General features: G+C 34.5%; 1 protein-coding gene across 1 annotated transcript; it reads right to left on the reverse strand.

Moving 5' to 3' along the window:
- Positions 1-11995: 11995 nt before the first annotated feature.
- LOC133186143 (uncharacterized) lies at positions 11996-18516 on the reverse strand. The gene is made up of 6 exons (XM_061321416.1): positions 18430-18516; positions 17033-17161; positions 16343-16633; positions 15908-16153; positions 15378-15524; positions 11996-12912 (listed from the first exon to the last, which is right to left on the reverse strand). Exons 2-6 carry the CDS (start codon positions 17133-17135, stop codon positions 12179-12181), a joined length of 1521 nt encoding a protein of 506 aa, XP_061177400.1. The 5' UTR covers positions 17136-17161; positions 18430-18516; the 3' UTR covers positions 11996-12178.
- Positions 18517-19412: the final 896 nt, after the last annotated feature.

Here is a 19412-nt window from a genome sequence, read left to right on the forward strand (position 1 = left end):
TTCCGGTTGGCGGATTTAAGTTACTGGGCAATTAATTTTTAATGAAACTGACAACAAGCAACCGTTAATTTATTTCATAAAACATCTTCAATAAATTATTCAATCAAAACTTGATTTAAATGGACAAGTAAGATGTGATAACCGATTAAAAAGTGTAATGTGCAAATTATTTTCGTCATTCACCGATCTTAATATTGATGGAAGCTTCTAGAACATCATATAGAATCGAGCCCGATGTTAAAAAGAAAAACGAGGCGATTATAACTGCATTGCCATAAAAAAAGCTTTTGTGTGAATGGTCATTGAAATAATGGTAAATCATTGATAACACTATAAGTTGTGAATATATTTTTATATCGAAAGACTATTACATATATGTTGTAGGTTTTCCTAATAAATTTATCGGAAAAATTTGTATATATTCCTCAGTGAGAGCATCAAGGCAACGAATCCGAAGTACAATTTGTACTTCGTAATAAACTTCCTTACATGAAAAGAGAAAATTAATGAATACAATCTTTTGTATCAAATACCCGGCCTATTCATAGGGCGTTAAAAGCTAATTTTTACACAGTTATTTGGGTCTAGGTTTATAAATATGTATGTACCTTATTGATATGTAAAAAAAAAAAAAGAAAAAGTAAAGTACATTTTTTACATATCAATGAGGTACATACATATTTATAAACCAGGAACCAAGTACCTGTGAATCCCCCCCCCCCAAAAAAAAAAAATCAATTTATCAGTAAAATGTGCATATTCGCTGCTTTATCCTTGACGGAAATGAAATAAGAGCATCTGAAGTACAATATCCATAACATAGTACAACAGGTTTCAAAATAAACGTCAATTAATGAAATTGTTATTTTTCAAGTTTTTACAATGGGGAGGGTGGGGTGGGGGTTGGAGACGTACATCTACTTCATGCGGGATTTTGAACAAAGTATTTCTTCCTGCTATAAGCCGGTAGCCTGTCAGTAGAAACCACAATATATTTTCTGTCGGCAGTGGTATAAATTCAATTCCCCGCTCTTGCGCGGGATTTCATCTAGTGTGTATAGAGGAAAACGACCTGTTTCGACTCTGACCACGTATGCTGGCACGGAACTTTTCAAATTGAATACATCTTTTAAACATTTCAACTATAAACTTTCAAAAATTCCGAAACTTTATTGAACATCTACAGGACATCAGCAATCATCGTCCAAAAGATGATTAAGCTTCTGTGTAAAATGTAGGAAAAGTTCTGGGAACCAGGATTTTGTAGAAAAGTGTCATGTTTTGATCCACGTTTGGCCTCGAGAGTAAAATTGAAAATTTCCAAACCTTAATTGCACATCTACATTACACCACTTATCATATCCCACAAGATTAATTGGTTACTGCTTAAAATAAACGAGAAGTCTGGGGAAGAAGAAAGTTTGACAGACGGATAGATGGACGGACCAGGGTAACAACAATTTACCCGAACTTTCTATAGGAAGTGTGGGTATAATAACACTAAGATTCTCCTGATGCCCCATTCTTCAGAACCATATTTTATAAGACTAGTACTATTTTTTATACAAAAAAAATACATAACAAGCAGTAAACTGGTGATTTGAATTATTTTTTTTTTCATAACGCACTTTTGTATGATTATCCTTGGAGGAATAAAAAGTACGTCAATTTGAGAGAAGTAACTCCAACGCAGAACAAGGACGCGCTCTCTAAAAAGTCACATGACTTGTTAGTAACCTGCACACATGTCCACAATTTATCGAATCATACATGAGTTTTAACGAATCGTAACCTGAATAAAAAATCTTCAGTGGAGTTAATATGGACCTTGCTTTGTTGTGAGACTCTTCTTGCAGTTAAGTTGTGGTTTCAGTTGTCCGAAGGACAATTTTCCACCATAGATCCAAAGTTGGTACACTGATATAGGGGCCCTCAGATATAGCGAGAGACCAATTAAATATGGCGGACACATTCCTTTTACGAATCGTGTTCAGCTTTAAGGTACATAAAAAAGCTTTCGGGCGCCGATAAAAAAAAAATTTCTTAGCTAGCCTGAGCTTAAAGCTCCTGAAATAGTGTAGATTTAAGTTTATTTCCTGGGGGTAGGGTGAGGCAACAATAGCTCAAAGTATGTAGGAAAACATCTTTGAATAATATCCTCTTCTGAAGAACAGCAGGGTCAGGATAAGTTTTGTTTGTTTCTTCTTTAATGTCCCTCTCGAGAATTTTTCACTCATATGGAGACGCCACCACTTGCCGGTGGAGAGCTGCAAATTTTGACCTATACTGGGCACTCAGGGCCATTGAGCAGTGAGGGATCTTCTTCGTGCCAGCATCTACTGCGACATGGGACCTCGGTTTATAGGTCTCATTCGAAGGACCGGTCTCTACGTCCCACAGTGGGATTCGAACCCGTGATGTAAGGAATAACTCCGTGACTCTAGAGCTGATGCTCTACCACTGCGCCCACGCGGGCGTCAGGACAAGTCAATTTAATATGAAAGCATCCTCGGGCAGTGCGGATGTTTTCATGTCAGTTCAATTAACACTAATATTAGACGTGAAATACACAAGACAATACTTATCTGGAGCAACGTCCACCGTATAATACTATCATACATTGTAAAGAACAGAGGTATGATGTGCCAAGAACTTAAGAGTGCAGAAAAGGCAAATTCGGGTTGTGAACCGAATATTTAGGACAATGTTCTTATTATTAACAAGCATGAAATTATGAGAAACATTACTAGTCTTATTCAGTTTTTTTGTGTGTTCTGTGGAGATTGAACCCAAGCGATAACAATCCTGAGCATTTGCTTCCTTACACAGACTAACACCTTTACCAACTTATTTATTGGCATTTAAATCTCGAAGAAATGAACTTAAACATGTATATTTGTAATTTAAATACTATAGAGATACTTTTTCCGATAGTATTAATTTACGCTATGTACGCGGTAACAAATATCCTGTGGAAATTTGCCCCAGCGCACTTAAAGTACATTTATGGCATAAAATTTCTATCCTCAGATTGAACAGAATATGTGATTCCGCGGAAGTATGACTTCATGGAAAAAATACGTTTACAGAAATTCTGGGAGAGGTACAAATGTTGCGTCATATAAGTGTATTTTTAAGATACAGTGAGTCCTAACTTCATATCTTTTTTCTCTCCAACTTAAAATCTATATTAAGATATACTTTCAAAAATTAAAGCCAATATCAACTTACCTGGAAAAAAAAAATGTGCTATAGTATGGAAAAATGGTAATTTTTTGTCTCTCTCTTTGGCGTTTGCATACTATTTCATAGACGAATAGTACTTATAAGATTGTGGCATATTATGGGGATTTCCAGTATAAGTATACATTAATGTTAACTGATAAATCAAAAAAAAATATTTAAAAAAAAAATTATTTGTTGAACCGTTGGCATTTTTTTCTACATATTCGCCCATATTCCTTCTGTATCAAGTTTAAAATTACATATGCTTGACACCATGTAAGTTGAACAGAATGTCGAAAGATTGTTTAATTTTATAATCCCACATATGTTATGTAATTCCTAAAATATCAATAAATTGAAAAACTAAATTTTCACCGATATACTTTTTAAATCTTGAATCTCACCCACTCCCAAAGACTGCAAACAGCGTGACCTTTTAATTTTACAATCTAAACTTTGAAAAAAATCAACATTGAATAATTCTTTTATGTCTTCAGTGGAAACATTTTTGCTACAAAATGAGTATGATTGAATTATACACCATTTCCATTCACTCAGAATTACATCGGTTTTAATGAAACAGTTCACCGACATGCCGCGATCTGGAAAATATTTGCTACATGCTATTTAAATGAAGGTCACCTCCTTCTGATAAGAATCAACGGGGGAAAAGAGAAAACTATTTTGCACAAGAAAATATAAGACGGCCTTCTCTTTTTAGAAATTCAGCATATAATATGAAATATGAACCAAAAAGAGTTAGAAAAATTAAAACCTTGCGATGTGAAATAAACACAAGACGCCCATGGGCCACAATGCTCACCTGAGTCATATAGCTCTACTGTTGTTCATCAGAATATATTCCTATGTGGTCCCACCCTACCCCCAGGTGTCATGATTTGTACACTATCTGAGGATGCTCTTATTTATATGACTAATCATACATTTGCTGTTCTTGAGGAGAAGATTTTTAAAGATTTTCCCTGTGTATTCCTATGTAAAACATTGATGGCCCATTGTGGCCAAACCCTACCCCTGGGGGTCATTATTTGAACAAACTTGAATCTACACTAACTGAGGATGCTTTTGTATAAATGTGACCACTCATGGCTTTGCTGTTCTTGAGAAAAAGATTTTTAAAGATTTTTCCTATATATTCCTATGTAAAACTTTGATCCCCATTGTGTCCTACCCTGCTCCTGGGTTCATGATTTGAACAAACTTGAATCTGCACTACCTGAGGATGCTTCCACATCAGTGACTTATCATGGCTTTGCTTTATTGAGAAGATTTATGAAGATAATTTCCTATATATTCCTACTTTTGATCCCAATTGTGGCCCCGACCTTTCCTCGGAGGTCATAATTTGAACAAACTTCAATTTACATTATCCGAGAATGCTTCCATTTAAGCATTGAATTTTTTTTATGTCGTCGGTCATAACAGCACCTGGTCGTGCCGACAAATTAGAATACTGCGCGTATGCTAATTTGTTGGCACGGCCAGGTGCTGTAAGTTATAGGACCAACGACATCCAAAAACAAGAATTCAAAACTTATATTTACATTCTTTAATTTTCTGTCATCAATTTTAATTTCGTTAATTTCTATTATGAATTTACAGACTTTTTAATAGGCGTAAGAGCCATTGTGACGTTGGAAAGTTAAATAATGCAAATGTATATTGCGAGGGAAAAAAACAAATTGATTTTAAACGTACAATTGTTACAATAATTTAATAGGGTAATTGTTTTTAATTAAATTGAGCTAAACAATATACATTCTGGTGTTCCTAGAGTATTGAAAATGCAAATATTTCCTAGAGTGTATTCTACCGCGCACTTACAAGGTTTCGTGTTATAGGGTATCGAACGTTGTAGGTTTCCAATGGATTTCACAACAAAAATTACACTGAATGTAAATATAACAATATGACTAATCATGGCTTTGATGTTCTTGAGATGAATTTTTTCTATATATTCTTCTGTAAAACAATTACCCATCGTGGTCTCATGATTTGAATAAACTTGAATCTACACTATGTACTGAAGGTCTCAAATAAGTTTCCACTTTACTTTACTGGCCCAGTGGATCTTTAGAAAAAAAAATAAATGATGCCACCAAATTTCATTAACTCTTTATTATCTCCCCTTGAAAGAGGATGTGGACCTTCATTTCATCAAACTTGAATTCCCTTAAGGATGCTTTATAGCAAATTTTGTTGAAATTAGTCCAGTGGTTCTGGTGAAGAAGTCAAAATTGTTAAAAGTTTACAGATGGACATTATCAGAAAAGCTCACTTGCGTTTTCAGCTCAGGTAATCTAAAAATATGCTCATGTATGTATTCTATACATAGTTTATGCTGCACATAGCACACAAACCGAACTGTAATAGTTTTATATAATTGGCATGTAGCACACCCACGCAATCACCATTGTAATTTTACTTTGTAAAGCAATTATGTTATGCAGTTTTTCAATAATCACATGTATTAACCTTTTTATTATTTTAGACCATATAAAATTCATATCTCAGTCATGATGATCAGAATTCTTGAAGACTGTGATCGTAAAATCGAACTACAGTTCTAAGCTAATGATGGAAATCATTTATACTCTCTCTCAGAAGAAAATCATTCATATTCTCTCTCTCTCCCTCTCTCAGAACTCTCGATTCTTTCCAAGGTACTTCATGATTTGAATAAATTTGAATCTACACTATCAGAGGATGTTTCCACATGAGTTTCATCTTTCGTGGTTCTGTGGTTCTTGAGATGAAGATTTTTCCTATATATATTCCTATGTAAAACTCCATTGTGGCCCCACCCTACCCCCTGGGGTCATGATTTGAACATAACTAAATCTACACCACCTGAGGATACTTCCATATAAATATGACTAATCATGGCTTTGCTGTTCTTGTTGAGAAATTTTTAAAAGATTTTTGCGATATATTCCTATGTAAAACTTTGATCGTCCATTGTGGCCCCACCCTACCCCCGGGTGTCATGATTTGAACAAACTTGAATCTACACTACCTGAGGATGATTCCTCATGAGTTTCATCTTTCCTGGCCCAGTGGTTCTTGAGAGGATTTTTAAATGATGCCATTAATATTTCACTAATTTGTTATTATCTCCCCTTGGAAGAGGACGTGGCCCTTCTTTTGAACAAACTTGAAACCCCTTTACCCAAAGATATTCTGTGCCAAGTGTGGTTGAAATTGGCACAGTAGTTTCTGGAGAAGATATAAATATGAAAAGTTTACAACGACAGACAACGGACAAATTTCGATCAGAAAAGCTCACTTGAGCCTTCGGCTCAGGTGAGCTAAAAACTGTAGCAGCAGGGCTCCACTGGAAACCACATACCATCTTATCCTTAAAAGAACCTCCAAATTCTTTATTCCAAAAAAAGAATGGCCGAGGTCTTTAAGTAACCTCCATTGGCTGCCTCTAGTCGCCCAAAGAAAACCCATTACCTAAAGGGGGTTTTAAACTTGACTTGTTCTGACAGAAGATATCTTCTCTGTAAGCACAGCTCTAACACAGACAGTTTTAACAGCCCGGTAACAGGCCTCTCTGAGATTTTAAAACGTTATTTTTATGCATTTTAATTCATAGAAACGAGAAAACATTTGCAAAAAAAGAAAGGAGAATTTGAGAGAATACTGTAGATCACTATATTTTCGCAGCACCTTATTTTTGCGAGAAAGCCATTTGATATTTATTACTGAGACAAAATTTTCGCGAGCTACGCTTTTTGTTGTATATAATAAATAACGATACAAATATATGCGAGAATAAAATTTTCGCGAGCAGACAGACTCGCCTAATTACGCGAAAATAAAGTTCTCGCGAATAAAAAGTGATTTACGGTACCCAGAGACCATAAAAATTAACTTCACTGCTTCATTGTCCTTTTAAAATCCATGATATTGTTGCATAGGGATGAAAGCTCAGTAGCATGCGTTACCAGTCCAAAACACTCGGAAAATCAAATTTATTGCTTGATCCTCGCATTTATTTTTTTTTTTAAACAAACAAGTCGTTTGTCAGTTTAATTTTATTAATTCATGTATGAAATATTTTAAAATAGATAAATTTTGTTATTTCTGTTTATGTGAAGTGTTACTATGTTATTATTTCAGATAAAGGGCTTGAATATTACAATTTGACAATATATTTCAATGTAATATTTTCATATGTGCATAACTTTGTATTAAATTCTGTTCAGCTGGGTCAGCCGACCAAATCATGGATATTTAAACTATAAATGTTTCATACATATGATTCCTGCAGATCACATGCCAAATATGGCCATATTTTTTTTTGGGAGTGACATGTTGTGTCAAGGTCAAAGGAAAGCTCAAAGTAAAAAATGTTGATGCACTTGAATAGCTCTTATTAATATGTATCATATGGTAGCATATTTCTGCCCCCTAAATGCATGATAAATTACGTCGACATGCAACATAGTTATGTAGACAAGCGACTTATTTATGTCAACATTCAAAATAATTATGTTGACATGCAAGTTACCAATCTCTTCAGAGAATCTAACTTTAATGTTGGTAAAGTTACTTAATAACGCCATTTATGACTATGGTGGCATATTTCTGCCCCTTGTGTGCAAGTTATTTTTCTATCAAATATGTCGACATGCAAGATAAATATGTTGACATGCAAGATAGTTATGCCAACATGCAACATAACTATGTTGACATGCAAGAAAATTGCAATCAAATAAGAATTATAAAAAATCTTTAAGATATCTCAAAAATTGCCCACATGTGACTTCCAATATGCTAGATGCTACTTATTTATGTTGACATGCAAGATATTCATATTGACATGCGAAATAAAAATGTTGGCATGTAAGTTATTTATGTCAACATGCAACTTACGTATGTTAACATGCTACTTATTTATGTCAACATGCAACTTAGTTATGTCAACATGCAATTTGTTTATGTCAACATGTAACTTAGTTATGTTGACATGCGAGATAGATATGTTGACATGCAACTTAGTTATGTTGAGTAGCGGATATATATATATATATATATATATATATATATATATATATATATATATATATATATATATATATATATATGATTTTAAAAAAGTAAATATCCAAAAAATGAAATCACAAATCGATGTAAATGTCTTAAGACTCATGAATCCCAAAAAAGTTTACAGTGAATATGATCGATTTGTGATTTCATTTTGGATATATACTTTTTAGAATATGATCAATTTTTCAAAATGATAAGATTTTGAATTAAATGATTAAATTTGAATGCAAAAGAAGTTATGTGATACACAATTTGAACATTTGTGCGAGCGTGCAGATTCGTTACTACCCAAGACATGTGCAATGAGGCACGGTTCTGTTTTATTTTTCTGTCGGCAAAATTGAAGTTGATTTTAATAATCAAAAATTTATTTAAGCAAATGTTGCAGTTTAAATTATTTTCTATAATATGAGGTGGACAACAAAGCATAAATTGGATTTCCTTAGATAAAATGTCCTGGCGATTCAGAACGTGACCGTAGATTATAAAACGTTTTAAGGGCCCTTCTCTGCGGGCTACCTATAGTAATTAGTGTGTCCGTCCGTCCATCTGTTCATCTGAGGTCTCTTTTAAAGGGTGTGCGGTGACCTTGAACTATGTTTTAAGGTCTAAGATTAAGGTCATAGCAGAACTGTATCTGAAAAATGCATGTAAACATAAATAAGTTGCATGTCGACATAAATATGTTGCATGTCAACATATTTATCTCGCATGTCAACATAACCAAGATGCATGTCGACATAAATAAGTTGCATGTAGACATAAATAAGTTGCATGTAGACATATTTATCTCGCATGTTAACATAAATAAAATGCATGTTGACATTAATAAGTAGCATCTAGCATGTTGGATGTCACATGTGGGCAATATTTGAGATTTTTGAAGATTTTTTATAATTTTTATTTGATTACAATTTTCTTGCATGTCAACATAGTTATGTTGCATGTTGACATAACTATCTTGCATGTCAACATATTTATCTTGCATGTCGACATATTTGATAGAAAAATAACTTGCACACAAGGGGCAGAAATATGCCACCATAATACATGACAGCGCATACAAACAAAATGCAATAGGATTATGTTTTTTGTCAACATTCAAGATAATTATGTAGACATGCGACTTATTTATATAAATAAGTCGCATGTCTACATTATTTTGTTGAATGATAATATAAATAAGTCGTATGTTGACATAAATATCTTGCATGTTATCATAATCATCTTGCAATATTATTGCTAACATAAATAAGTCGCATGTCAACATAATTCTTGATTGTATGATATCGTATACTGGCTTTAGAGTAAGTTTACCAACATTAAAATTAGATTCTCTAAAAAGATTGGCAACTTGCATGTCAACAAAATTATTATGCATGTAGACATAAGTATCTTGCAAGCTTACAAACTTTTCTCGCATGTTAACATAATTAATTTATCTTGCATGTAAGGGGCAGAAATATGCCACCACAGTATCAGCTTATGAACTTTGATAAAAATATTTTTTGAAACTCAGCTAAACGCAAAGTGTGACGAAAGTACAGAAGACAGACATAAAACTAGATGCCGGGACGTCGTCACCGGTCCTTCGGATGAGACTGTGTAAACTGAGGTCCTGCAGTAGGTGTTGGCACGAAAAAGATCCCTCACTGCTCAATGACACTGAGTGCCGAGTATAGGTATAAATTTGCAGCCTTCCACCGGCAAGTGGTCGCGTCTCCATCTGAGTGGAAAATTCTCGATGGACATTAAACAACAAACAAACAAAAACAATAAAACTAGATGCCCCGACCATATTAATGGTGGGGCATAAAAACCCAGTTTTAAACCAAATACAAACATTTAGATAGTAAAACTTCGATTTATATTTTTGTTCTATTACCAATATTGCAGAAAAAAACAAAATAGAAGAAACTATCAAAGAAAACAACCATATTGATTAAGTCAAAGCAAAATAAAAGCAGATAAGATGGGAGCAAAAACACTCTATCCAAATTTGCAGTACCTTTGAGGCTTTGTCTTCTTTAAACTCTGTGAAAATTGCAATAATAGTATAACCTTTTATCATAGACTACAAAATATTACCCTCTTAGTACTTGTGCAGAATTGCTCAAATCTAGCAGCATCATTTTCAAGAATTTCTAGTGGGGGTTTTTCTTCACCATTCTGTAAATTTTAAGGTATTTTTTCTTTACATGTACCATTCCATGATTCTCCTGTAGTCTTTTTATCAGTGTGATGATGTCTACACAACAAATAAGAAATAGATAGGGGAAAAAGCAAATAAAGTCTCATGGATCATCAAACAAAAATATGTATGCAGCACACTATGAAAAATGTATATAAATAAAATATTGTGATATATATAACAAATTAAACTTACAATGTATGTCAGATAATTAACAGGCAATAAAAAATACAACACTAAAATACATATATGATGAAGTATTTAAAACAATTTAACATCAATCTCATCCTGTTTTGTTTACATTTATGTTCAAACAAAAAGTCAAATATAATAAATATGGCAAAATGCACCAAAACTGTCTCAACATCTCAAAATCAACAACTGAACATTAATAGTAGAGGAGAAGCTGCTCACAAAAATAAATTTTATTCTGTGAATGTATAGTGAAAGGAAAAAGAAACTCGGGGTAACATAATGTGCAAAATATTTTTGACTGCCTGGCCAAATATTATGAAAACTATTCAGAGGCGTATCTTGGTTACTATGTACCAAATTCAGTGTTCAAAATTACTCATCCGTGAAATGTATGATGTCACATAATGGTAAAAATCCAAAACATGTGCATATTGATGATACATATTTTTAGTACCACTTGATACAGTGGATGGATATACATATCGTTTTTCAATATTTACAGTTGATATGAATTTCTTGCAATCATGGTACAGCTGTTCCATTGGGTCTATAGTAATTGAATTGCCTCAGTGAAGAAAAAGACAACAACATATTGCTGTTCAGTTTGTTAATAATTTTTCCACCATAGAAAATTTTTCGCATTGTCAGAGATGAACTGGAATGGTGTCCAACCAACAATGACATTGGTGTGTAACGCCACATCAAGATGATGCTATTCAACCTGAAACTTGTGTAATCACCGTGTCATTACAACTGAAACCAATATTAATACAGCAGGCAATCATAATCGTTACATTCACCCTAAAACTGAAAGAAACCAATTGTTCTATTTTGGTCCATAAGCTTGTCAACTTTATGTCTGTATTACTCTCGCTCGCACATGTATGCGTCATATGCCTATTTTGTCAGCATGTTCACCCCCGGGAAAATGTAGTTAAAGTTTGTCAAGACTTTCTTGCAAACATTTACATTTACCAAATCAACTGGCCTCCATAAATTCTTTTTATCAGATGGAAAATCTGTGGGACTAACTGGACGGTAGGGTTTGAAGGCACCTGAAAAACTCCAGGCAGAGAAGAATCAAGGCTGTGGCAGATGTGTCAGGGCAACAACGAGAACTTTTATTTTCACTTCTGGGGGTGGGGGGGCACCATCATATAAATTTCAATAACTCAATAATTATCATCAAAATCAAATGGAATTTTGATAACTTATTGATTAAAGATGAGATTAAATATTAGAAAACAATATTGGAAAATATTTTTGAAGAAATAGCATTTATTCACTTCAAAAATTTTACCCTGCATTTCTTTTCCTTTTCAGTATTTAAGAATATATAATTAAATGAGAGAAAAAAAAATGACCAAACTTAAAAAACCATACACAGAAAATCTGAAATATCATTACTGAAAATGAATATTTTATAAAGAAAACACAATGATAAATCATTTTAAGAGTTATCTCTCTTAGCTAAGGGATCAGAGAACTTTAAACATCCTTTGCCACTTCACATGACTTTGTGTGACAGTTACACTTCTTCCTCTTAGCCATTTTTTCTTTGCGAAGTTTCAGCAAGCTGGTGAACTGCTTTCTCAGTATGTTACATTCCCCAGTTAACACATTTCCACATGTCTCAGATTTCAGCTTAAGAAGCAGATCTTTGTTCCTCTTTATGCTGTGGTCACTTTCCTCATATGGCCAGGAGAAGAGGAACATCACCACAAAGTGGGCAGTGGTCAGTTTGCCTGTCAGACACTCCTCCTGTCCAGTGGAGAGATTGGTAGTTAAACGCCCAAGTTTGTCAAAATGCTGGTCTTTTCCCTGCTGAGCAAGATAATCTGTCACGGCCTTGTAGAGAGATGTTTTCTCAATGCTGGTAAGAAGCTGGTGAACTTCACAAGCATGTGCCTTGGAAATATCACCAACACATTTAATATCAACCTGAGTGGTGAAAACAGTTTCATTTTCATCCCCTTCTTTGGCACAGGTGTCAAGATTCTGTATAATGTACTGCAGTGCTTGGCTCTCATCCTCGTGTTCTATATATTCCTTTTCTAACCAATCTTGCCACTGGCAGATGAATGGAGAAATACCAGGGCTGAAGACCTTGACATTAGTAATGTCAAAGGAAGGTGAAATCTTAAACAAAGTCAAAATATCTCTCTGTTCTGTGTGTGATGATGGGGTTTTCTTCTTTACTGTCAAGTAGCCTCTTGGTTCACCTGTTGATTAAAAAGGATTAATAACTGTCTCATGGTAAATAGACAAACTGTAACTTTGAAGAAAGTTTATGATAATATCAATTGCAAACTAAAGGTCCATAGCCACTATGCTTTTCAGAGTCACCTATTTCTTCCTGACAAATAGAGATGTTGAAAGCCAACTACATGAAATTTAAGATTTTGACCCCTTTAATTACTTTATACTTAATACACTTCGGTGATGTCAAATTCTCATATTGTAACATATTTTTTTTTATATTTCTAGGTAAAACTTTGACCCCTTATTGTGGCCTACTCTAAATCAAGGGACATATTTGAATAGTCTTGAATTGACACTATATAATGTGGCTCATGTCCCTGCTTTTTTTTCAAAAGAAGATTTCAAAAGATTCTTCTTCATATATATGATCCCATGAAAAACTTTGATCCCTATGGTTGCCCCATCTCAGCTCAAGTGACCATGATTTGAACAAACTTGAACCTTAGTTACATGAGAATGCTTGCATATTAATATAGCTAATTGTGTAGAAACTATTTTAGAAAAGATTTTTTGATAAGATTTTACCTCTTTATCATTACATTAAGCTTTAACACTATATTGTGGTCCCATACCCTAGGGCAAAATGATTTGGGGAAAAAACTTAATTTACACTACATGTACACTGTACATGTACATGGATGTCCTTGCATATCAGCTAACTGTGGTACTCTTGTTCTTGAGAAGCTTTTAAAGTTGTCCCTTTATACACCATGTTCATGTGTTAATCTGCTATCCCACTTGGCCCTCGAGAATGTACTGTGAAAAAAGGATCTTTCACATACTAGTATGTTTCTCTTTTTCAACATACTTGTTCTTGAAAAGAAGATTTTGAAACAACTTTATTTTTAATATTCCTTGTTTATTATCTCGATTCCAAATGGCATGGTCTTTCACTTGACAAAACTTCAATCCCATCATCCTGAAGATGCTGAGTTTCTTTGAATTGTTGATTGACTGTATGTTGTTTCATATTCCATTCCAGAAGTTTTCACTAATATAGAGAAGTCACAGTATACAGATGAAAGGCTTAAAATTTTGACCTTTACTTGTCACTCAGGGCCATTGAGCAGTAAGGGATCTTTATCCTGACAACACCTACCGTGACAGTAGCAGACACAGGGCCTCAGTTTTTACGGTCTTATCTGAAACACCTATAACTTTCACTTTAAAGTGCCAAGCACTTGGTGAAGGAACAGTTGCTACCTATATTTTATCCACTTAGGTCAGTCGCAGCTGGGGTTTGAACCCATGACCTTCCGATCACAGAGCAAGCGCTCTAACAACTAAGCTAACATTACTGAGAGTTTTGATAAAAAAATTTATCTAGTAGTTCTGGAAGTCCAAAATGATAAACTTAAATATAAACAGGACTGGAAATCACTTGGACTATCAACTTAAATTTTTAATTATCATCTAAGAACTTTTACCATCCCATCAGGCTAGTAGATAAGAAAAAGAATGGCCCAAAACCAATGATTACAAAATCAGATCATAATTTTACAATATAAGAGGTTATTTTCCAATTTTAATAACAACATTTTTTTTAATCAAATTTCTTTACCACTGATTCTAAATCGCCTCTAGAAGTGCCATTTTTCAGATTCTACATTAGCCTTTATCTGAACCTTGGTGTTTTCTGCAGAGATTTTTTTTGTCGTTTAAAAATACTTCATTAACTTAATTGTTTATCTATCTCAGCTTTTCATACTTGTTGCATACATAGCTGCAGCATTAAGGAAATCTTATGATGAAGAGGGCAGGCATATGCTCAGCTCTCCTAAAAGCATTATCCCATATCCACGATTTAATGGTCCCAAACCATCAAGCCATCAATCATTTTGAGCCCTGATCAAACACTATTGATGGACATATGTCAAACACTCTTCCATCAGAAAAGCTCTTTCACTAGAACCTATGATTAAATCAAATCATGAAATGGTAAGTACCTACTAAGTCAAACTTCAGTACCTCAGACTTGATGAAATAGAGATATCTGAAGATTCAAAATAACGACGTTGAAAACCCAAGAGAAAAGGTGATTGGGACTGTCAATTTACTTCAACATATCCCTGGTACTGAAGATGTCATTGTGTCAGTGTTTGAGATAACAAAGTTCAACTGTATGTAACATGTAAAACACTGATATAGCGAGCATGCTTAAAATGAATTCATGCTTACAATGAAGTGATTTTCATTCCCCATGGTTCTTACTTGTATTGTAAACTTGACGGATATAACGAATTACTTTATAATGAACCAAAATTGTTTATCCTTGGCACTTTGCTATAATTGTGTTTTACTGTATCTAAAATAACATGTATCACTGTACAATTTCAATAAGCAATGTAACACCATTAAATATACATGTTCAACAAAAATAAATGGGAAATAACCTTCATTGTACACAATAAATGAGGAAAGTCACCTGTAGTTTTGTCGAGAGCATGCATAGCTTCCCAGAGTAGATCCACAGTGACCCAATGAGGGGGATACTTGAACCGTGCAGTGTCCAGCATAAGGACCAGATCTCTCTCAGGGTGGTACCCTCCCACTGGAGAAAAATGCCCATCACCTGCAAATCACAAAACATTCATTTTTTGAATAAAGATTTTTTTTATAAATACTCTAATATTTTCTAACAACAAAAAGCTATGTTTTCATTATCAGTGAATCCATTTGTGAATAACATAATTCAAACCAAAACTGAGTACAATAAAACTTGTCTAATCCGGACAGCATTGGTTCCATTGAAATTGGTCAGATTTGACAACATTCCGGATTAGCCAACATTTTAAACAATTGTATTTACTGAAAGGGACTTAAAGTTTTCATCTTATTAGGCAAGATTTTGAATTACACAACATCTGGATTAGACAAGTTTCACTGTATTTTCAAAATTGATTGCATCTTTCTTGCTTATAAACATGCATCTATGTTTTATTTTACAAGGCTCACCTGTTTGATTGAGAGTTTTCCTGGAGTAACTGAGGATCAGGAAGGCATCATCCCTCTTTGTATACTCAGTAATGATCTGCCTGAACTGTTCCAGGGTACCCCCAGTACCTGCCTTTGTTGGTTGTACCTCCAATGAGTTACACTCAGCCAGACATACAAACTGGGTAAAGGTGATCCCCTCCTGTTCCACCAGACTTATAGGGATGCAGCAGTCCAACATTCTCTCATGGTACCAGCGCCAAGGTCCTGAGGTATGGAAAAGAATAATTATATTAACAAACTTTAACAAATTCTCTGCAGTGGTAAAATGTGGAAATAATACTTCTGAAATTAAATAGTGACTCAAAATAATACAACTGAATACTAAAGATATAATAGTTTCTGTCACAGATATTTTTTTTCTATTTTTAGATTCTTCCATCAGTTTTATTTTACCTTTCCACACCTCCCCTGGATCCACCTCTAGAGCATTCAATGCGATCACTAGAGTGGTCAGTCCACAAAAGGCTGGTTCATCCTGAGTCCGAAATTGGGCCGCCAACTTAAAATAGCACTCCATGTGACCAGAATCTAGAGCCTCATGGAAAATTCGCTTTCCTTCTTCAGAATAGAATGATATACAGGTCTGTGGGAGAACCCTTCTGTAGAACTGTGGTATTATTTGAGGGACTTCAGTCATGCTTATTGGATTGGCTTTCAGTGGTACTGCTTCTTCAGGTGCAAGTACTAATTGATGTAGATCAAATATGGATATTTCAGGCAACAGTTACATTAACTTTTGAAAAAAAAAAGATACTGTTTGGCCTAATTTATTTCTCAGGGCATTATCAAGAAGTTAAGGTATTTAAATTACTTCATGGTTACTCCAAGAACAGTCACACTGTTGTCCCTCAGTAGCAGGGTAAACCTGGTAAACTGATGCATTTTGGTTCCCAAGGTCTCCAATACATACATGTAGGGACAAAAGTTTGCCTGCCCCCCCCCCCCCCTGTCATGTTAGTCAAGAAATAAATGTACACTATGGAGTTTACAGTCCATTGACAGTATCTATCATAAATGAACACATAGTTTGCATACTTTTATTACATAAATTATAATACATTACCAGATTACAGAGGACCCTACCTTTTGAAATGCTGCTATAAAACAGGCGATTCTTTGAGTTTACCGGACTATAAAAGCCATAGACAGATTTTTCTAGGTACATATACATTCTCCATCTCCACATCTAGTTCGGAGTTCAGATGTGAAATTCTGAAAAAAACAAATGCTACTTACTATCTTTTGGAAATTTCTAAAAATACATAATCTTAAATTCCTTGTAAGATTGTCAACTAACTCTACAGTCAACAGTCTAGACAAACACCAAAAACAGTGTTAACAGAAGTAAGAAATTGAGACTGAAAAAGACTCGGAAAAGAGTCCACGCATACACACACATGCAGAAAATAATGATTTTTCGGCAAAAATCATGGGTCTACAAAAACTGCCTGTGCAAAGTTTTGGAAAGTTTGGCAATTATTCCAGTACTGTGAAATGCTATATAAAAGTCTTTGGAAGAGATCATATTTGTCAGATTTTAGATTCTATTTGCGAAAAAGAAGATATTTTGACGTTTCTTGTCAAATCAATTGCAGAGAAAATGATGCGTTTCAGAAGTAAATATGCATAATTAAATGGAAATATATCCAAAATGGAACAATATATGTTGTAAGTGTTAAAAACTTGACTGAATTTTACACATAAATTATCATTTCAGTATTTTAATTGTGTGCGACATTAGAATTGAAAGTGTAAGTTCTTACCATTGTTATTTAACGATTTTTTGTATCACATATTAACAGATATCATGAAAACATTTTAAAAGTATTATCTATCAATTTGAAAACTTAAAAAAATTAATCTTTTGAAATTTAAGATCACAGCAGGTCTTCTAAAAATGAACTGTTAATGTCTCTGCTACGTGGTGAAAAATGCCTTTTTTCTGATTAAAATAAATACAATCTGGGTGTCTTAAGAATAAATAAAAGCAGCTTTATTGTAGAAACAACATAAAATTTAAATCAAGGGACAATAATTTAATTATAAGAAAATATTTCTTACAGGCAGTTGAATTCGATGTCGTATATCCAGATCACTACTATGAAAGGGTTGTAAGAGATAAGTCAATATCCACAAAAATAATTTAATAAGGATAATGATTCATTCAATAAAAATTAAAATAAAGTCGCAATGTACTAAATACAGCCATTGAGAGGCAGTATATTTGGAGAAAGCGCACGACAATCCATTGTTTGTTTACATCGGACGCCATTTTCCGCAATGCATGATGGAGCCAATGACTTCGTTTTCGGCGTTCACGCCGTTTTTGGAGTTCGTCTAGAGTGGTCAAATGACCATTCGTTGGCCGATTGACCTTTGTGTACTGATTTGACCTCACGCAAATGAATCAATATGGATTCAATCTCGATGCTTAAGATAAAAAGAAACTTTCAGTATTCTTGTTCAAAGAGTGTACTTACAATAATTACGACAAGTAAATCCTTAACATGAAAAATCACCCAGACTTCTCTTTACTGAATTCAGTCTTGAATTCAAGTCTTCAGTGAGACTGTGAGTATTTCGCCGGTTTTCCCTATTTATATTTCGTGAATGCCGATCCCGAGTTTAACTCATCAGACTGGGCACTCGGCACACCTCGGCCGATTCGTACCTCATTGATGAAGGTGACGGAATCAGCCGAAGTTTGCCGAATGCAGACTGGGTAGAACAGTAGCCTTGTCCCCTGGCTCATCCTAGTGACGCGGAGTATACGAAGCAAAACAGGGACAGGGAACCAGGCTAGGTAGAACAGCAGCAGTCATGTGTGGCTCCTGGTAACATCAGATCGGACTTGTTTTATTCAGAATAATACAATATTTGAATCAAAACAATGCTATGTGCAACAATCTCTAAATGCGGCAAGACTTTGTTTATTAAAAGATTATTGATTGCGGGTTTCCTGACCTCGGTTAACGGGTGCCCTGGAAAACCAATGAAGGTGTTTTAGGGACAACTTGCATAAATTTCCTAGCAGCAGCGACTGGAATCAAGGGCAAAAAAAGTGCTAGCGACATTATACACTTATCCACTGGTTGTGAGTGGGATAGCTCTTTTATCAAACCCGCGACAGGAACTATTCCCCGAGGGCTTGCCCGAGGGGAATAGTTCCTGGCAAGGGTTTGATGAAAGAGCTATCCCACTCACAGCCTGTGGATAAGTGTTTTATTATACTGATGTATATTATAATTTTTCGAGGTATTACCTGATACTACAGTTTCATAGGCAAAACATGAAAAGAACTATTACAATAGCTTTGGACAAGTATTTGGAATAAGGTAACACTGCTAGAATGAGCTGAAATCTTGATGACGTCACAATGCTACTGAAGTCAGGACGACATCATCAGTCTATAAACTGATTATAGGAAATCAAAATTGGCGGCAAAAATTGCATGAAAATTTTC

The sequence above is a fragment of the Saccostrea echinata genome, unplaced genomic scaffold, assembly GCF_033153115.1.
Source record: "Saccostrea echinata isolate AGI-Se365-2 ecotype Australia unplaced genomic scaffold, CSIRO_AGI_Sech_v1 ptg000012l, whole genome shotgun sequence".
Taxonomy (NCBI): Eukaryota; Metazoa; Mollusca; class Bivalvia; order Ostreida; family Ostreidae; genus Saccostrea; species Saccostrea echinata.